The sequence below is a fragment of the Euprymna scolopes genome, chromosome 39, assembly GCF_053919585.1.
Source record: "Euprymna scolopes isolate OS-2025 chromosome 39, ASM5391958v1, whole genome shotgun sequence".
Lineage (NCBI taxonomy): Eukaryota > Metazoa > Mollusca > Cephalopoda > Sepiida > Sepiolidae > Euprymna > Euprymna scolopes.
The window spans coordinates 37,113,780-37,132,488 of record NC_136520.1 but is presented as its reverse complement, the minus strand read 5'-3'; the positions used below and the strand labels follow the sequence as shown (position 1 = coordinate 37,132,488).

The window sequence follows — 18,709 nt, the reverse complement described above, 5'->3', positions numbered from 1 at the left end:
TAAGAAATGGTTAGTCATTCTTCATTCCACTCTTTTGGCCTTGTGCCATATATTGTATAAAATTAAAAAATTTTTTATGCAAATAAATATTTTCATCTTGCATCATTCACTTTTAACTGTCAACATCATTCACCACTCCCACTACTTTTCTTATTATCTCCTCCTACTACTACTTTTCTTATAATACGCTTCCTCCCACTACTTTTATCATTATTCAACTCCTCCCACCACTTTCTGATCATCTCCTTCCTCCCACTACTTTTCTCATCATTCAACTCCGCCTACTACTTTTCTTATAATTCTTTTTTCCCACTACTTTCCTTATAATTCACCTTCTCCCACTACATTTCTTCTCATCCACCTTTCCTTATAATTCGCCTCCTACCACTACTTTTATTATCATTCAACTCTTCCCACTACTTTTCTTATAATTCCCTTCTCCCACAATTTTCATCATTCATCTCCTCCTACTACTTTTTTATCATTCACCTTACTATTTCTTTTCTTTTTATTCATCACCTCTCACTACTTTTCTTACCTTTCCATCTTGAAGTTACTTTATTCTTTTGTGACATCAACCACTTTCAAATAAATATGTATATTTTATTCTTTGTAATCTTTATTTTCTTGTCACATCCAGAGCTGGATTTTTCTCACATTAAATCTGACCTTTGTGTAAGAATAAGACGAAAGATAATCAACAAGACTCTCTACTTAATGGGCTTGTACCTAATTTGTAGCGTTGGGATGATTAATTGGAATCAGAAATCAGAAAACTCAAAACTTTTGAAAGTATTGGAATTGAAAAGAATGTGTCTTTTCTCTGATTGCCAAAGCGATTCTTGTCATATTTTTTCCATTGTTGGAACTAATGATAAAATAGTAAATATTTCTGGATTTTAAATTACCAGTAAAACTAGAAACTACAGATCGTCCCTACAAGTGTATTGTAGCAGTCACCGAGAACTATTTTCTCTGGTGAATCAATGCCCCCCTCTGAGTTCTCCGGCCACAGGCTGACCAATCAGCTAACAGGGTGCATTGATTCATCTGCTCCGTAAAGGTCTTAAGGAAACGTTAGCAGTCAGATCCGGACCACCAGCGTAGCAACATCTATCCTCTTTCGTCTCCTGTCCACCGGACATCTCGCTATTGCATTGACGGTCTCGATTTGAGACAACTGCTATCCAGCCGGGGGCAACACGGTACTGATTGACCGACGACAACCTTAAAAGAACGTTCTTTCCTCCTACCACTTTCCGATCATCTCCTTCCTCCCACTACTTTTCTTATAATTCGCCTCCTACCACTACTTTTCTCATCATTCGACTCCCCACCACTTTTCTTATTATTTAGAGATTTTAGAAGAATGGGATTCAGTATTAATATTGGAATTCAAAGCAGAATCGGTACTTGTATCAGAATCGAAAAAAAAAATATTGGAATTGTTCTATCAGTACTAATTTGTAAGTAAAATTGATTTTTATTTGTAAATAAATAATTTAAAGTGTAGTATCTGTTCTGTTTTTGGCTGTCAGCAAAGAAATCCATTACAGCTCAGTAATTTCATTTTTATGTTTGTTCCAACTTGCAGTGCCCCTTTTTTTTGCATAGACTGTAATAAAAATGGGATAAGCGTTTTGATTTTTGAGGGTTGTTCTGGATTGGCCTTGGGTGTGTTTGTGGTGCTCATGACCAGCTCCACATTTATGCTTGACCTTATGTCATATCTGGCCTTCGTGAGGAAGCTGGTGGATAGCGACAAGCACACAAGACAGGATAACTACCTAAACATATTCTGAAAGAAAGAGAATCGAATAAATACCCAAGATTGGAAGATGTTGCCATTAACAAGAACTGTTTGTTTGTGGAACACAATACTGTAGGACTGCTTTCCAGCTGATTATAACATGGCTGTTTTCAAATAAGTTCCTGTTCAGCCGTCCTCTTAAATAATTAAACCCTACCCAAGTTTCATCACTACGATTCATCACAACGTTGTCTCACAGTTTACCTAGCACTCAATTTTTATCCTCGAGTGGCCCTCGGGCTTTGTTAAGCGGTGACCCTCTAGTAAAAAAAAACAACCAAAAATTTAGTCCACTCTTCATTTGAAGCTTATTGCAATCACAATTATTATTATGTATTGTGAAAAGAAAGGGATACACCATATGACTCACTCTATTCCCATAAGAGGTGATATTAGCCATGTTTAAGAAAGGGTTGGTTCTGGTGTATTTGAGGAGTACCAAATTTCTGATCTAGGAAAATTTAGGTTGCGTGAAACTACTTTTGACAGTAACCCTCGTTTGAAATTATCGGACGCTATTTTATCAGTATATTTTTTTTTAAAACTCTATAACTACTTTTTAACAAGTTTTTCAATTGGAAAAGAAGCATATCTTTCCCTGCCCCACCAAAGCATCTGATTTATTTTTTTCATTTAAAAAGAAGACATGTACTGAAAATTTGTCTGAAATTACAGTGCTAGAACAGAAAACAGTACTTATTGTACAGCGTTGAAATTATATTATTTAGAAAGCCATTCTTAACATGGGAGGGGAAGGTGTTTTGTAACTATTGTGTACTTTCACCTAACAATTTAATAATAACAAAAAAATATTGTAAAATTCGAATTTAACTTGAAACTACTATTAAAAAAATAGCGCGGTACAATAAACGCCTAAGCATACAGAAAACAGTTAAACCTAATTTATATTGGACAAACAAAACAATAGGTGCAGAATATAAACCGTGCTGAAATAATTATTATTTAGAAACCCATTCTTAATATGGGGAGGGTTGGGACACTGTTAACTATTCTGTACTTATAGACGGCGTATGTTCTTTGTTAGCTTATATAGTCAAAATATATCACTAAATTTTCCGAGGCCAAAAATGTCGTATGCTCACATACAACTGGTCACCCTTTTTAAACCATCTCCACAATTAGTCCGGCAGGGCTTTGTTAGTGTTGGGTCGTTTATTTAGAATCAAATCTATCTGAAAAAAATAAATAAATAAATTGCAGAAAAATCTTTATGATGTACGTATCCATCACAAAATGAAAACATCATATTCCAAAAATTACGTAAATTGATCACGATTATTTTTTTTATATATAGAAAATCATAGGTAAATTTGTAGTTTAGCGGCGTAAATTATTTGACAGACAAATAATTATAAAAACTATTTATTTTTATATAAAACATATTAGAACCTGAACCCAAAGGCTGAAATAGAACCAGAAAAAAAATTTCATTTTTATTATTTTTTCATCATTTTTATTAGACAAAATGTACTACATTTGAGACCGCCATATTGCTTTTAAAATTTAACCTTTCTAAGGTTTAGCAGATTGGCCTTTTAAAGGCCAAATTTGAACTTTTTTACGCTCTTTCATGACCGCCATATTTTTTAGTGTAAAAAAAGGCCAAATTTGGCAGTAAAGAAGCCGATCTGTCCAACCTAAGAAAGGCCAAATTTTAAAAGCAATACGGCGGCCTCGAATGTCGTACAATTAGTCTAATAAAAAATGATGAGAAAATAATAAAAATAACTTTTTTTCTGGTTTTGTTTCAGCCGTTGGGTCTAATAATGTATTTTATATGAAAATAGTTTTTATAATTTTTGTCTGTCAAATAATTTACGCCGCTAAACTACACATTCACCAAATCATATTTTTTTACGATTTTTTAGTTATTTTAATAGGAAATTGTAGCCATTACAAGGCTGATTTTGATCTGAATAATACCGATTGAGTTGTCTCTCCCTTATTTATTATGGTCGATCAAAACATAACGTTTCGTTTCCTTATAAAATTTGATTTTCTTAGTTAATAAAAAAAAAAAAAAAAAAAAAAACCTGATCAATTTACGTGATTTTTTAAACATTTTCGTTCCGTGATGGGTACGTACATTATAAAGATTTTTGGGTTTGTATTACTGTACACATAGATTCGAAAAAGTTGTCAAAAAAAACAAAAACAAATATGTAACAAATAAATGTTATCAAAGGCAAGATAAGTTACTTTTCTACCAAACTGGATATATTTTTCATGTTTTAATTCAATGTAACATGTTTATTCAGCTCGAAAAGCATACAGTGTTAACCGATGTATTGGAAAATTCAAAATGGCGCCCGACTCTCTCTTTAACACGGTAAGTTCAGGAAAGGGCGTTATAAATAATAAACTAGACAAAATACTGTTAGAAATTCGCTCAATATATGTTACCGTGACATAAGTTGATATATATTCGGTGTTTTTTAAATAGTATTTTGTCTAGTTTATTATTTATAACACCTTTTCCCAAACTTACCATGTTAAAGAGAGAGTCGGGCGCTATTTTAAATTTTCCGATACATCGGTAAACACTGCATGTTTTTCGAGCTGAATAAACATGTTACATTGAATAAAAACCTAAAAAATGTATCCAGTTTGGTAGAAAAGTAACTTATCTTGCCTTTGATAACATTTATTTGTTATATATTTGTTTTTTTTTTTGACAACTTTTTCGAATCTATGTGTACAGTAATACAAACCCAGATTTTTTTGATTTTTTTAATTAGGTTGAATTCTAGACTTGCACGGTATATTTTAGGCACACTAATTTAAATCTTTAGATAGGTGTTTCAAAAACTCTAAGTTGAATTTGAACCAAATAGATATCGTAAGCAAGATTATCAGCAAACCTTTTCTATCGTCTTCCACTGAGGATCGGATGTCAGAGGATGGGTATAATATGGAGAATATATTCAGTTCCTTAAAAACAGGGCACTCTGCATGTGACAAAAAAGCCCTTCCTAGTCCGACTGACAACCACCCTCGGATTCAGCAAGTTTTATTATCCGTTAAGCCTGAAATTAGTCCCCCCCCCCCGAGTTCGTCCACGGCTATATCTCGGTGGTCATGGTTTCGGCCAAGAGAAAGAATGAAACAAATTTTGAAATAGCAAAACTTACTATTTCAGAAGTTTAAAACTATACGGGCCTGTCAAAAATAAATAAGGTAGGTGGTACTGGTACTACATAATTCCCAATTGCCCCAGGGTATTCCGGCATAAAGCTCGAGACAATAGTCTCTAACCCCCTTTCACAACAAAAGGAACTAATTTCCCTATACACCGCTTTTGGTTACTATGGGAACAGTTAATTTTTGTGATGATTCGATTTTTAATAATAAACAATATACAGGACATTTTAAAAGTAAAACAATAATTGTTTAATAGTAATTATTAAAGAAAAAGTTAAAATTTGACTTTTTTGGCCTTTTTTATCTAAAAAAATGTGGTTTTGTCTTTGAATTTGGCCTTTTTTGCTGAAAGATTTGGCTTCAAACATTTATTGTAGCCTACAATATACAGGATTTTTTATTTATTAATTTTTGTGATTCGAGGAATAAACCAATAAAATCTATTTTGTTTTTTATTATTGTTGATTTTTTTTATTATTGTTGATTTTTTTTTATTATTATTGTTGATTTTTTTTTTTTTAATTATTATTCGATCTGAAAACCCGCACAAATTATTAGTATCCTTGCCGCTAATTAATCGAAAAATCGTACGCGTTCTGCTGCACTTATGGAGAAAATTGTTGATGATGTTATACCTGCAGCAGCTGACCTGTGTTTTTTGGAGTATTCTCAGTATTCATATTAAGCAATGTAATTCTTTGTTATCGGTGGTGGCCATTTCTATACATGCAAGCAAGCGCATTTAAATTTGTCACAAAAAAGTAGTTTTTGGGATATTAATCAGTGTAGTTTATTATTAAAAATAAATATTAATATTTAAAATAAAATAAAATGTGTTTATTATTAAAAATCGAATCATCACAAAAATTAGCTGTTCCCATAGTAACCAAAAGCGGTGTATAGGGAAATTAGTTCCTTTTGTTGTGAAAGGGGGTTAGAGACTATTGTCTCGAGCTTTATGCCGGAATACCTGCCCCAGTCGAGAAGGATTTCTCCCGCACCTCCGACAGCATTACACTTCGACCTCAGCGTGGAAACCAAACGCATTGCTTGTTCTTTTTTTTTTTTTTTTTTTTTTTTTTTTTTTCTAAAAAGACTTTTAGTAACATATATAGATAGATGAAACAAACACTGACCCACCGGGTCACGGATCGTCTAATATTTGGATAAATGCGTATAAACTACAAGGAACCCGATTGTTACAAGTTTTAAGTCAATTGTTTTGTTTATGTTTCTAATTAAAATACGCACTTTTTAAAAGAAAATTTATATAAATCGGAATTTCATTATAAATGTGACGGGGTTTTTAAATCAATTCGTTTAAAACTTACGGAAGTTGAGGTCCTTGGCGTTTTTGCCTATTTACCAAAATAATAATAAATCAATTTTTAGAGAAGAACGAGCTAACTACAATCAAAATATTTTAAAAAAATTATTTTAATTTTGAAATTATAATCTATAAAATAAAATCGATTATTAATTTCATGAAAGCATGTTTAAACTTTTCGAGTTAATATTTTTTAAGCTCAAATCCATTTCATATATTGGATATATTGTCATTATTATTATTTTCGTCTTAATCATCAGGTGATACCACACAAAAATAAGATTGATTAAACATATATCTAAATTAAGTATATCTATATTTTTTTCAGCTAAACATTGGGAAATATTTCTACGTGCTGAGTGACATAATATCAATAAAATATTGTTCAAACCTGTTTTTCCTATATGTGAGGAGAACACAAAAACTGAAATGCCTCTTTAATAAAAATTCCAGTATAAGAGGTTAAAAAAAAAAATTGTTTTCGCGTATGCGTACTACGTCACAGAATTGTGCGTTCTACCCATAATTCATAGCGCAGCTCTAAGTTAGCAAGCTAAATGTAAAATGGCGACTAGTTTATTAAGGCGAAAATATTGCCAATACAATCGCATAAAATTCTCTAAGAAAATGCCGCTTATTTTAACCATCTTCCCTTGTAAAATTTAGCTTATGGATTACTAAATTTTATTAATTATATATTATCAGTAAAAGCCAAGAATCTATCGAAATATCGGCGAAAATTAATTGTGAATTTAACCGTTGTGTTGTGCCTGACGTGTTGTTTTTCAAATTGTACAAATATAACCATTTTAGGGAGATTGGCGCGTTATTTTTACGCTGCCCTGAGCCCTTAAAACTGGAAATAGGTTTTTTAATGTTTTAGGGCTTATTGGAATTAACAAATACGTTATAATATCCGGGAAATTTAACCGGAATATCATTATTCATACTCCCTCTCTTTATGCTTTTATTGTTATTGCTCCCCAAATCTAATAATAGAGAGAGAAAGAGAGAGTGAGAGAGAAGAATATTTTTGTTGGGTGTCATGTGCAACAAGTACAGTTAGGGGGAGAAATATATGTAAAAAAAAAAAAAATACCCCAACGTGGTATATGTTAGTTTAAGTATATGAAATGATGCCTGGCACTAGGAGCCATAGAGATCAAGTATATGACGAGTTTGATGCGCGGGCATATGCTCATTTAGTTCCGTCTAGCTTACACAAAAAACAAAAGAAGCAGAAACACAAGAAAAAGAAACGTATACGCGAACGGGAAAAATCGAGTTCGTCCAGCAAACCGCTTGTGGATTACGATGAACTATCGTCAGATTCGAACCTTGAATCGCCCCAGATGGTCGAGTGTGGTGGTCCCCCCAGCCTGGGTCACCCTCCGAGCCGTGTCACCTCTGATCGGGAGCGTGATAAACGTGGCCAGTCTCCGGCGACGGCCATCAAGATGTACATGACGGAGCGAAGCCACAGCAACTCGCCGGCCATGCTCGATCCGAGAAGAAGTCGTAGTCGAAGCCCGTCGTACCAACAAATGCCGAGCCGGAAAGAAAGCAAGAAGAGTCGTCGGTACACACCGCCAGAGCCACCCCATCCTCATCATCACCATCATCACCACCATCAACAGCAAGGGGGCCCTCCCGAGCATAGCCACAGCCAACAACCGAGATCCTCATCAGATCGCGACCGTCTAGATCGACATGAGAGGGCCCAACATTACGTGGATACATCTCCCCCGCCGCCGCCATCCCGAAGATACTGTGATCCCCCGAAGGCCTACGCCGAGGCCCCTTCGAGGGCCTCATCCTCCTATATTGAGACGCCGAGGGCCTACGCGGAGATTCCGTCCCCACCCGTAAGGATCGATAGAGGTTACAGTCGGAGTCCCCCGTACCATCATCGAGGAGGGGAGAGCCGCGAACATGCCGTCCCCCAGGCATCGTCCGGGCGACGGAGTCGTAATCGGAAACGAAATCACCGAGCTTTCCCCTCACCGGAGCCCCCACCGAGGGCATATGCGGAAAGTCGTGGTTACACGGACACACCGAGGGCTTATGCTGACCCTCCAAGGGCTTACGCCCCCGAAAGACTTCCATCTTTCGGGTCGGGATATCACAATCAAAGGGTTGCAAGTCCAGTGTCTCCTCCTGCAAGGAAACGGTATAGATCTCGCTCACCTAGTCCACCATCATACCGAGCCAGGAGGGAAGACAATTCGCCCAGGTAAGTGTGGACCTTTTCATTTATTATCCATTTTTAAAGCTTCTGCACTTATTATACCGTGCTATTTTTTAAATAATATTTTCCAGTTTTACGATATATTTTTTTGTATTAAATTGTTAGGTGAAAGTACAGAATAGTTACAAAACACCCTCTTCTCCTCATGGTAAGAATGGCTTTGTTATTATTTCAGCGCGGTACATTAAGTGCATAAGTATCTTCACTTCTAAAGCTTCTAGATTCAACTACTTACATAAAAGTTGTATACACACAATGTATTTTCTATACGCCTCCTCCCCTTTCTTCAAGGTTACAATTCGGTGTCACACTAATGTCGACTCTAACACTTTCGTTCTCTCCTTTTCTTTGCGGTAACTTCTACAGAATACGGACCGTGCTGAAATAACGTTAAGCCAATCTTTAACATGAGGAGAGAGGGTGACTTGTTATCTATTCTGCACTTTCACCTAACAATTTAATAATAAAAATGGGGATATGGGCGGACCTGAACGAGAGTCACCCCTATATATTAGTTTCCAATTAATAATAATCCACTGAAAAAATTGCTACAAATCGAAAGCCGTTCTTAACGTATGGAGGTTGGGGGTGTTTATTCCGAAACCCGTTCTAAGGGAGGTGATTCTCGTTCGGGTTCGCCGGGGTATGCTTCTTGCTTCACTGTCCACAATCCTTTGAAAAAGTGGTTAAAAATCAAATATATAACAAATATTACCAAAGGCAAGATGTTACTTTTCTACTCAACTGGGTAGGTTTGAAGTGTTTTTACTAAAATGTAAAATGTTTAATCAGCTCGAAAAACAAGCAAGTTCAAAGGGTGCCCGACCACAAGAAAAAGTGGTTACAGTGTATTTGTTACGCGGCCATTTTTTTTTCTTGTGGTCGTGTAGCCTTTGAAAACGCTTTTCAAGCCGAATAAGCATTTTACATTAAGTAATAGCACTAAAAACTTACCCAGTGAGGTAGAAGAGCAACTTGCATTTGGTAACATTTTTTTTATTATATATTTGATTTTTTTACCATTTTTTTCGAAGGACGGTGGACAGTAAAACATACCCGCACTTTCTTTACAATACTTCTGCATTTATGAACCCGCGATTTCGACGAAGTTACTAGGGTGTGCCCGGTAGATGATGGGAAGAACAGGAAACTGTCGAATTAAAACTTTTTTTTTTTTTTTCCCTAATGTATTAATAGATTTCAGTGGTCGTCGCCATTCTTAACATGGAAAGGGGGATGTTGTAACAATTTGCGTTTTCTTTTGTAATGTTCGTCCGGCAGTTTCCGGTTATTCTCGTCATCTGCCGGGCACGCCCGAGTTAATTCGTGGAAATCGCGGGTCGGTAAATGCAGAAGTACCTCCTTTACACACAAGAGCCCACTTTTCAGTATCTAGAGACAATGGATAGCCCCTGTAGGGTTAGGCGATCTTCAACCGGCATTGTTTGGAAACCATGCCAGGATAAGCAGAGAAAATTGCGCCGAATATTAGTTAAAGTGAGGCTGATGCTATACTTCCGGGAAAACTTGAACTGGGTCCCACAAAGTTCTTTAAATTGGTCATATAAAAACACTGAAAATAACTATATGACCCTTTGTAGTGTGTATTTTCAATTAATATTACTGATCTTGTAGATTTTTTAATTGTAGTGGTCTTGAAGACTAGTACTATGTTTTGACCTGAAGTTAAAATTTTAAGTTCCTTTTTTAAAGTCAACCTGTTTCCGCTTAAAAAGGTGCTAATAATGCACTTACTGATCCGCGCTATTTTTTAAAATCGTATTTCCAAGTTTGATTAAAGTTTTTTTATTCAATTGTAACAGGCTAGGTACAAAACACCCTCCCCTCTCCATGTTAAGAATGGCTTTTTAAATAATAACGTTATCATTTCAGCATGGATCAATAAGTGCATGAGTACCTTAAAAAAAAAAAAAATATCGCCATTTTGAATGATTGTAAATATCGGTTTTTAGCAAAGTAACCATTTTTTTTATTTTTTACTCGATTATTTACTGGCTACATACCCAGTAACGATATTTATAGTAACTTAAAAATGCTTATATTACGTTATTTTTTTTATTTTTTTAATTATTTTATCGCAAATCCGCTACAAGAGTAGATAAACTAAAATAAATTGGTTTGAAGTAATTTTTCCGGTATTATTATACAAACACCGTGACAGCGTTAGGGTTAGGGTTAGGGGTTAGGGTTAGGGTTAATTCGCTGTCACGGTGTTTGTATAGTTTTACCATTTTTCCCAACTTTATTTCCTTGTTAGTATTAACAATTATCGACGAATTATATTTGCTTTTAAATGAACTCTTTATGTAAAAATGTTTCATTTGTGCTTACGTGCATTATTTATCCATAGACACGTGTTTCTAACTATCAGCTGTCGTCAGCATGGCTGCACTTTTTCGGCAAGGTTCGAACCCATGACTACATTAAAATATGTAAAGGAACTTTTTTTTCTTTTCTTCGAATAAGAGAAAGTTTCTGCACATTAAAAGTACAGTTCGGTAAATAATTCCATTTAATAGCGTTTGATCTAACTTATTTGTTTTTGTTTCGTTTTTGCTTGCGATTTCTCGGTTTTTCTGCATTTAAAAAAAAAAAAAAAAAAAAAAAAAAACACATGTCGCCAGCGATTAAAACATTACATTTTCATCAATTAGAATTTTATTTCCGAACTAAAAAAAATAAATAAAATAAAATAAAAATAAAAAAGATACTTGTGCAGTTTACGGACCGCGCTAAAATATTAACGTTATTTCGAAACCCATTCTCAGCATGGTGAGGTGGGTATACTTTTCACTTAACAATTTGATAAACAAGATAACGTAAAAATTGGTTTTAAAGTTGGAAAACTTTTTTTTTTTTTTTTTTTTTTTGCAACCTGCCCCAGCGTAATATCCCTTGAGAGCGTTATGGTGGTTATATGAGGAAATAAAGCTGTGTACGCATTATAAATGTTTCTTTTCTGTGCCTTATACATTAGTATATTTAGGGGTCATTTCGAGTTAAGTTTATTTACTGCACTCATCTGAACTAGAGAAAAACATGATTAAAATGTGTATGTCTCGTGTAAATAACTAACGATGGATATCTAATATGGCCGACCAGACGGGTGATCAAAAAGTAAGATCGAGCTTACCGGAAACGAAATGAAACCAAATTGACAACTGGCCTTTTTTTTTGTTTACTTGAACTTTGCGCTTTTCGGATTATTTTATGTTTTAGGAAGTTTTTTTCTTTGTGGGCATTTTTTTTTTTTTTTTTATTTTGGCCAGAGATTATAGTTATAGGTAATAACAAAATTGGTGCAAGTCCAGATTAGTAGCACTTGTAAACAAAAATGCGTACCTTTTTATTTTTTTTGAATAATAAAAAAAAAAAAAACTTGACGAGAACGTCTGTTTTTGCTTTAATAATTATTTTTTATTCAAACGTAACAAATAAAAATTTCAATTTGGCTTGAACTTTGCGGTTTTCGGATTTTTTTATTTTTATTGTTTTTTTTTTAGCCGGATTTAACAAACAAAACAAAAACAATTTTGGTGCCTATGCACTTATGTTACCGTTATTTTTTTTATGGTTTAAATGCCTTCCATAATGTTTTTACCTATAACTATAATCTCTGCCCCCCCCCCAAAGAAAACCGGCAAAAAAAAAAAAAATTCCACCAAGAAAATAAAACGTAACAAAATAATCCGAAAAGCGCAAAGTTCAAGCCAAAAAAAAAAAAAAAAAGGTAAGTTCAATTTGGTCTCCTTTCGTTTTCCGATACGCTGGATCTGACTTTTTGATCACCCGTCTGGTCGGCCATATTACATATTCATCGTTAGTTATTTACACGAGACAAATCATGATTTTTCTCTAGTTCAGATGGGTGCAGTAAATAAACTTTTAACTAAATGACCCCTAATGTATAACATAAGGTACAGAAAAGAAACATTTATAATGCGTACAGAGCTTTATTTTCTCATATAACCACAATACGCTCTCAAGGGATATTATCTATAAACACCCCAAGCCAATCACCCTATGTTAAGAACGGCTTTCGGTGCTAATGCACTTACTGATCCGCGCTATATTTTAAATCGTCTTTTCAAGTTGGTACAAGTGAACTTATTGATCTGTGCTGAAATAATAACGTTATTTAAAAAGCCGTTCTTAATATGAGGGAGGGTGTTTTGTAACTATTCTATACTTACAATAGAATATAAGAAACATAAAAAAAAAAAAACTTTAATTAAATTTGGAAATACGATTTTAAAAAAATAGCGCGGATCAGTAAGTGCACTAGCACCTCCAAGTTTAATGAAAGTTATGTTTTTTTTTATTCAATTGTAAGGTTAAAGTACAGAATAGGCACAAAACACCCTCCCCATGTTAAGAATGGCTTTTTAAATAACGTTATTATTTCAGCACAGATCAATAAGTGCATGCATGACTGCATATGGCTTTCGGAATAAACACAGGCAAATTGTGGAGGTGAATCTAATGTAAAAATTTACTAAAAAAATAGCACAGTCCGTAAGCTGCACAAGTCTCGGGGGAGGGGGTTAGATCAAGACCGTCTTAACGAAGGCCACGGTTAGATCCAATAACTATTTATTGTTTACAAAATACAAACGAAATTTTGGCGCGTGTTCGTTTACCGTTTTTTTTTTTTTTTTAATTCAATACCTTACTACACATTTGCAAGCAATACTATCCGGTGTTGTCTTTTCTCCCATAAAATTATTGCAATATTATGGTATATTGAATCGGTTTGCTCCCAGTGAGGTTGCCATATTTTAGTTACTTGTTGACAATAAGGTACTTGTACAGTTTAATCAAGACATTAAAAAATGAAAATATCGAAAAGTTTTATTGTACGTATCCGTTATGGAATGAAGTTCTCCAAAAAAAAAAAATCACTTAATTTCATCAAGTAGTTTTTTCTTTTTTACAGCGAAAAAACAATTTGATATCCAGCAAAAGGTTCGATTTTTAGGAAGAAAAGCTTGTATTAAAGATGAGGAAGGAGTGTCGGCGCTTTAAACTGAGTTATTTTCCCGTGGCATGTTCTAAAAATCCAAACAAAAATTTAAAACGTGCTGTCATAAAAACATGTTTTTCGGCTGTAAAACAAAAACCACTCTATCAAATTAAGTGGAATGTTTTTTCGGAAATCTTCAGTTCAAACCGGATACGTACAATATAACCTTTTCGATATTTTCATTTTTTAATGTCTGATTACACTGTACAAGTACCGACAAGAATGTTGAGCCTATATTTACTTTATAATATATTTTCATTTAATTTTCAATAAACACTATATTATTTTATTTGTTTCTTGAAGAAACACCTTAACTCGCTCAATGTTACCGTGACATAGACATTCGGTGGGTTTTTAACAATATTTTGTTTTTTTTAATTTTTAACCCATTTTCCCAAACTTGCCGTGTTCAATAGTCGGGCGCCATTTTTAAGTTTCCAATATATCGGTAAACACTTTTTTCGAGCTGAATAAATGTTACATTTAATAAAAACACTACAAAATTATCCTTTTAGGTAGAAAAGTAACTTATCTTGTCTTTGATAACATTTGTTATATATATTGACAACTTTTTTGAATCTGTGTATAGTAATACAAACTCCATTCGGTTTCTTCGTAAACAATCTTGTTAAAAGAATGAATTACTTGAGAATTTGGAATCTGCCAGCAGTTTCGTCTTCTGCTGCTTTCAAACTTACACATTACGTCTAACATCGCACCACATTCATCCTTTATGAGGTCATCCATTTTCAAGTAAATATTTAAAATTTTGAGGGGGGGGGGCGATAATCATGAAGTGACCACCATAAAGTTTTAGTAGCGTGTGGTGTGCGTATAATCGCGTTGACATACCAGTTCTCGTTAGATCACCGAACTTAAGCAACGTTGAGCCTGGTTAGTACCAGATGGGTAACCATTTGGGAATTCTAGGCGCTGCGCTACGCCGCTACACTGCATGTGCTCTCCGCAGCATTTGTTTGCAGTCATCCTGTAGATACACTTAACTTGCAATGTCGACTCAGGAGAGGTGTGGTTGTAGATTGCGCACCTCCTGCCACAAAAATTTCACGCGCAGGACCCCCCCCCCCCGTGGGGATCCATAGTCAGTCAAAGACTGAAGGAGCCTGTTTATATATTGGGTACTCATGCAGAGAGTGATCCGTCCGATCCATGCTGAAATAACGTTATTATTTAAAAAGCCATTTTTAACATGGGGAGGGGAGGGTGTTTTGTTATCCTGTACTTTAACCTTACAATTGAATAAAAAAACATAAAACTTTAATTAAACGTAGAAATACGATTTAAAAAAATAGCGCGGATCACTCTCTGCACTAGCACCAAATTTTGTATAATCTAAATTAAAAATTTACAACACGTTTTTTGTTTAACAAGGAATACAAACAGAAATTAAAAGTGAAGGAAAAAAAACTTCAATTTTCTACATTCCTCATCAAATAATAAATTTGTAATTTTTTAATTTACATAATTTAATTCGAAATTTTCATTTGTATTATTACTCTATCTCGTATATTGAGCTTGAGCGGTTGGGACTGTCTTGCTGATATTTATATGGGCTTTAGGTTTACATTATTATACAATCTATAATCCAAAAACATTTCAAAATTTCGTTTATATATATATATATATATATTATTCAATTGTAAGGTTAAAGTACAGAATAGGTACAAAACACCCTCCCCATGTTAAGAATGGCTTTTTAAATAATAACGTTATTTCAGCACGGATCACTCTCTGCATGAGTACCATAATAATGTGTGTGTATTTTGGTAAAATGTTTTTTTTTCTTCAATCGTATTTCACTCTTACACTGTACACAAACCACCACCAACACCAATCCTTTTTGTTTAGAAAGCTCAGTGCAGTGGCAGTGCAGTGACAAGAACAGAGCATATATAAAAAATAATATTCCAAGATACAAATATTTATTAGTTTTGCAAAACAGCTCGTACGTCCAGCATGTTAAAATTTCGGTACATTATATATATATAGTAAGTAAAGCTTAATGGATCATTTCTTAGACAGAATGTTTGCATTGACCACGTGACCATAAAACGTAAAAACAGGGAAAATGTTCATATAGGTATTTTATTCTAATTTTGTTCAAATTCTTAGATATCGTCGTGGTTTATAGTGTCTAAAACGATCATTCCCCTGTTTTCCATAAAAGACCTTATAAAAAAACACGTTTTCTTGGGCGGGGAGGGGGTAAATTTTATTTTATTTTTGGCGGACCTCAACGAGAATCACCCCCATCAACCCCAAGAACGAGTTTCTGAATTCTCGTTCAAGTCCGCCGAAATTTATTTATTTATTTTTTTTTTTATATAAAAAAATTTATGAACTTTTTTTTCTTTTGTAATGTTCAATTTTATCAAACTATAAATTTAAGGTGATTTCAGTTTGTGTCCTTTTTTTTTCTATTAAGTTTTGAACTTAATTCGAAACTAATATTTAAAATTGGTCTGTATGCTTTAACAACTTTGAGGCTGACGTACACGAGTGCTACCCCTCCAGCGAAATACTCATCGACTTTGATGTTGTACGCAGTTCGACTTAGGGAGTAATTATTATTTTTGCAAGGAAAGAAATTTTTGCGTGTGTGGCCTAGTTTTTATTTATTTTGGTTTGAACTTTGCGCTTTATTTTGTTATTATTGGGGGGGGGGGGCGGAGATTATAGTTATAGGTAATTATTAACAGGAAAATTTGTGCCTACCTTTCATGGAATGTCGTCGATCGAAATACAGTGAAATGTTATTTGGTGCTAGTGCACTTATTGATCCGCGCTATTTAAATAGTATTTTCAAGTTTAATTAAAGTTTTACGATACCTGCTTTTATTAAATTGTTAGGTGAAAGTACAGAATAGGTACACAACAGTAACACCCTCCTGTCCCCATGTTAAGAATGGTTTTCTAAATAATGTCATTATTTCAGCACGGCTCAATAAGTGCATATTATTTTTCTTGAATAAAATAAAAACTACTCGACGAAAGAACACTGTTTTTGTTTTACTAATTTTTTTATTCAAAGATAAAAATAAACATTTCAAATTGTTTAAAACATGTTCCCCCCCCTCCCAAGCTTATTGGGGATTTTTTTTTTTAATTACCATATTTTTCATGAACATGCTCTAAAAATGTTTCAAAATTATCTAATATTTTTTTTTACTTTTCATGTTATAAGCCTCTACATGGCCTCATCGACATGAGACCATATCATTTCTCCTACTGATCTCGATATGTATTTAAAAAAAATCATAACAATTTCAAAGTTCAAGCCAAAATAAAAAATATCCAAAAAGAAAAAAAAAAAAATTCGAACAAGCCAAAATAAAAAGCCATAATAATTAAGAAAAACTAGGCGCTTCCTAAGTCAGATTGCGTACAATATTGGAGCCGATGCGTATTTCGCCCGAGAGGCAGCAAGCACTCGTGTACGTCCGCCAAATTTGATCTTTATTTAAATTTTTAAAGCGCTCTCCTATTCAAATTTGAAAATGAAGAAGTTTATAAAACTTCATAAAAATAAGATTGTAAAAATTTTACGTTTATTACTCGATTGGCCATCCGTAGATCAGACAAAAGCTCTTTTGAAATTTCCACGTGACATTTTCCTGTTATTCTTTTTTGCCGTCCTAGTGTGAAGAGAGAATAAATTTCAATTTGTTAAAAAATAAAACCTATTTCCATTTTTTTTTTTTTTTAATCCGAAGAAGCTATTAAAAAGAAATAAATCATTTTAAATATTTTCTTTTCACTAATGCTTTATTTTTGAAATTTCTATTAAGTTACTAAAAAACAATAGTACACTTTACAAAAGCAATATTTTTTAATTACCGTAATTTAAAGATGTTAAAAATAGTCAAGCTTGTGTTAAAAATATTTTTTAAAGAAATTTATGGTAATTTTAGGTCAATTTTTCTTAACTCTTTCGATAAACAAAATGTAAATTTGTTTTACAATCCACGGAAGTACGAAAAAGTAGTCGGTAGGCAAGATAAGTTACTCTTCTACCTACCTTAAAACTCCTTATAACCCAAACTTAGCGTATCAAAGAGAGAGAGTCGGGCGCCATTTTTAATTTTCCAATACATCGGTAAACACTGTTTTTCAAGCTGAATAAACATGTTACATTAAATAAAAACGCTAGAAAAGTAACTTATCTTGCCTTTGATAACATTTATTTGTTATATATTTGTTTTTTGGCAACTTTTTCGAATCTATGTGTACACTACAGTAATACAAATCCAAAATTTAGTGTTTTTATTCACTTTTAAAACGTTTAATCGGTTCGAAAAAAAAAAAAATTGTCAAGCGTAAGGTACGAACAAGAAAAATGGCAACGAACTAAGTACATAAGTACCAAATAATTATACAAAATACTGTTAGAAACCCTAACCCAATATATATCGCGATAACATGTTTTTATTTTAAGTGCTTGATTATATAAGGGATATTTATACAATAATTATCTTACAAACTAAATAACTTAAATAAATAAATAAATTGGCGCTTCTTCGTTATAAGAGCGAAATTAGAAAATCAAAATATTGAATATCAAGTAATGCTATCTACTTAATGTCATGTCGAATTTAATAATATAATAATAAAAAAAAAATTACGAAAAACTATGAGATAGAAACTTAATTATGAAAATAGTTTTCGAAATATTTCAAGTTTATACATAAACATAAAGTCAGGGGAAGTAACTGGTATCCGTTTTCTTGCAATTAATGGTGGATATCACATTCATGGATTCGTTTTAAAGTATAGGTACGGACAAAAATGGTGGAATAAAGATAGGGGGACATATATATATATATATATATATATATATATATATATATATATATATATATATATATATATATTTGTAGGTTTCCAACTACTATTTCATTGTATTTGAAAGATTAAAGAGTAAAGTTAATTTTCAAAAGGAAAAAAATATTTGTACACGTGAAATAAAAAGTTATGAATATTTTCACAGCGAGCTAACTAATTTCAGCTAAATTTTGAAGGTAAATAAATTTATAGTAAAAAATCCTTTGAAAGATAAATATTAGTTTTCTGGGTTTATTTCAGATAATTAGTAAGGTC

General features: G+C 33.3%; 2 protein-coding genes across 4 annotated transcripts in view; one reads left to right on the top strand and one right to left on the bottom strand.

Annotated features, from left to right (window-relative positions):
• Nucleotides 1-6,811, bottom strand: part of LOC145263752 (inositol polyphosphate 1-phosphatase-like) — a 67,394-nt gene extending 60,583 nt beyond the window's left edge. Inside the window, exon 1 of the mRNA XM_080120771.1 lies at nt 6,691-6,811. The gene's annotated coding sequence lies outside the window, so the exon portion shown is untranslated. The remainder of the gene's footprint in view (nt 1-6,690) is intronic.
• Nucleotides 6,812-6,829: 18 nt separating this feature from the next.
• The window catches only part of LOC145263751 (uncharacterized), a 209,758-nt gene continuing 197,878 nt past the window's right edge, over nt 6,830-18,709 (top strand). For all 3 annotated transcript variants that reach the window (XM_080120769.1, XM_080120770.1, XM_080120768.1), the window contains exon 1: nt 6,830-8,532. In XM_080120769.1, the coding sequence (XP_079976895.1) occupies nt 7,433-8,532 (1,100 nt within the window). In that variant the 5' untranslated portion in view covers nt 6,830-7,432. The remainder of the gene's footprint in view (nt 8,533-18,709) is intronic.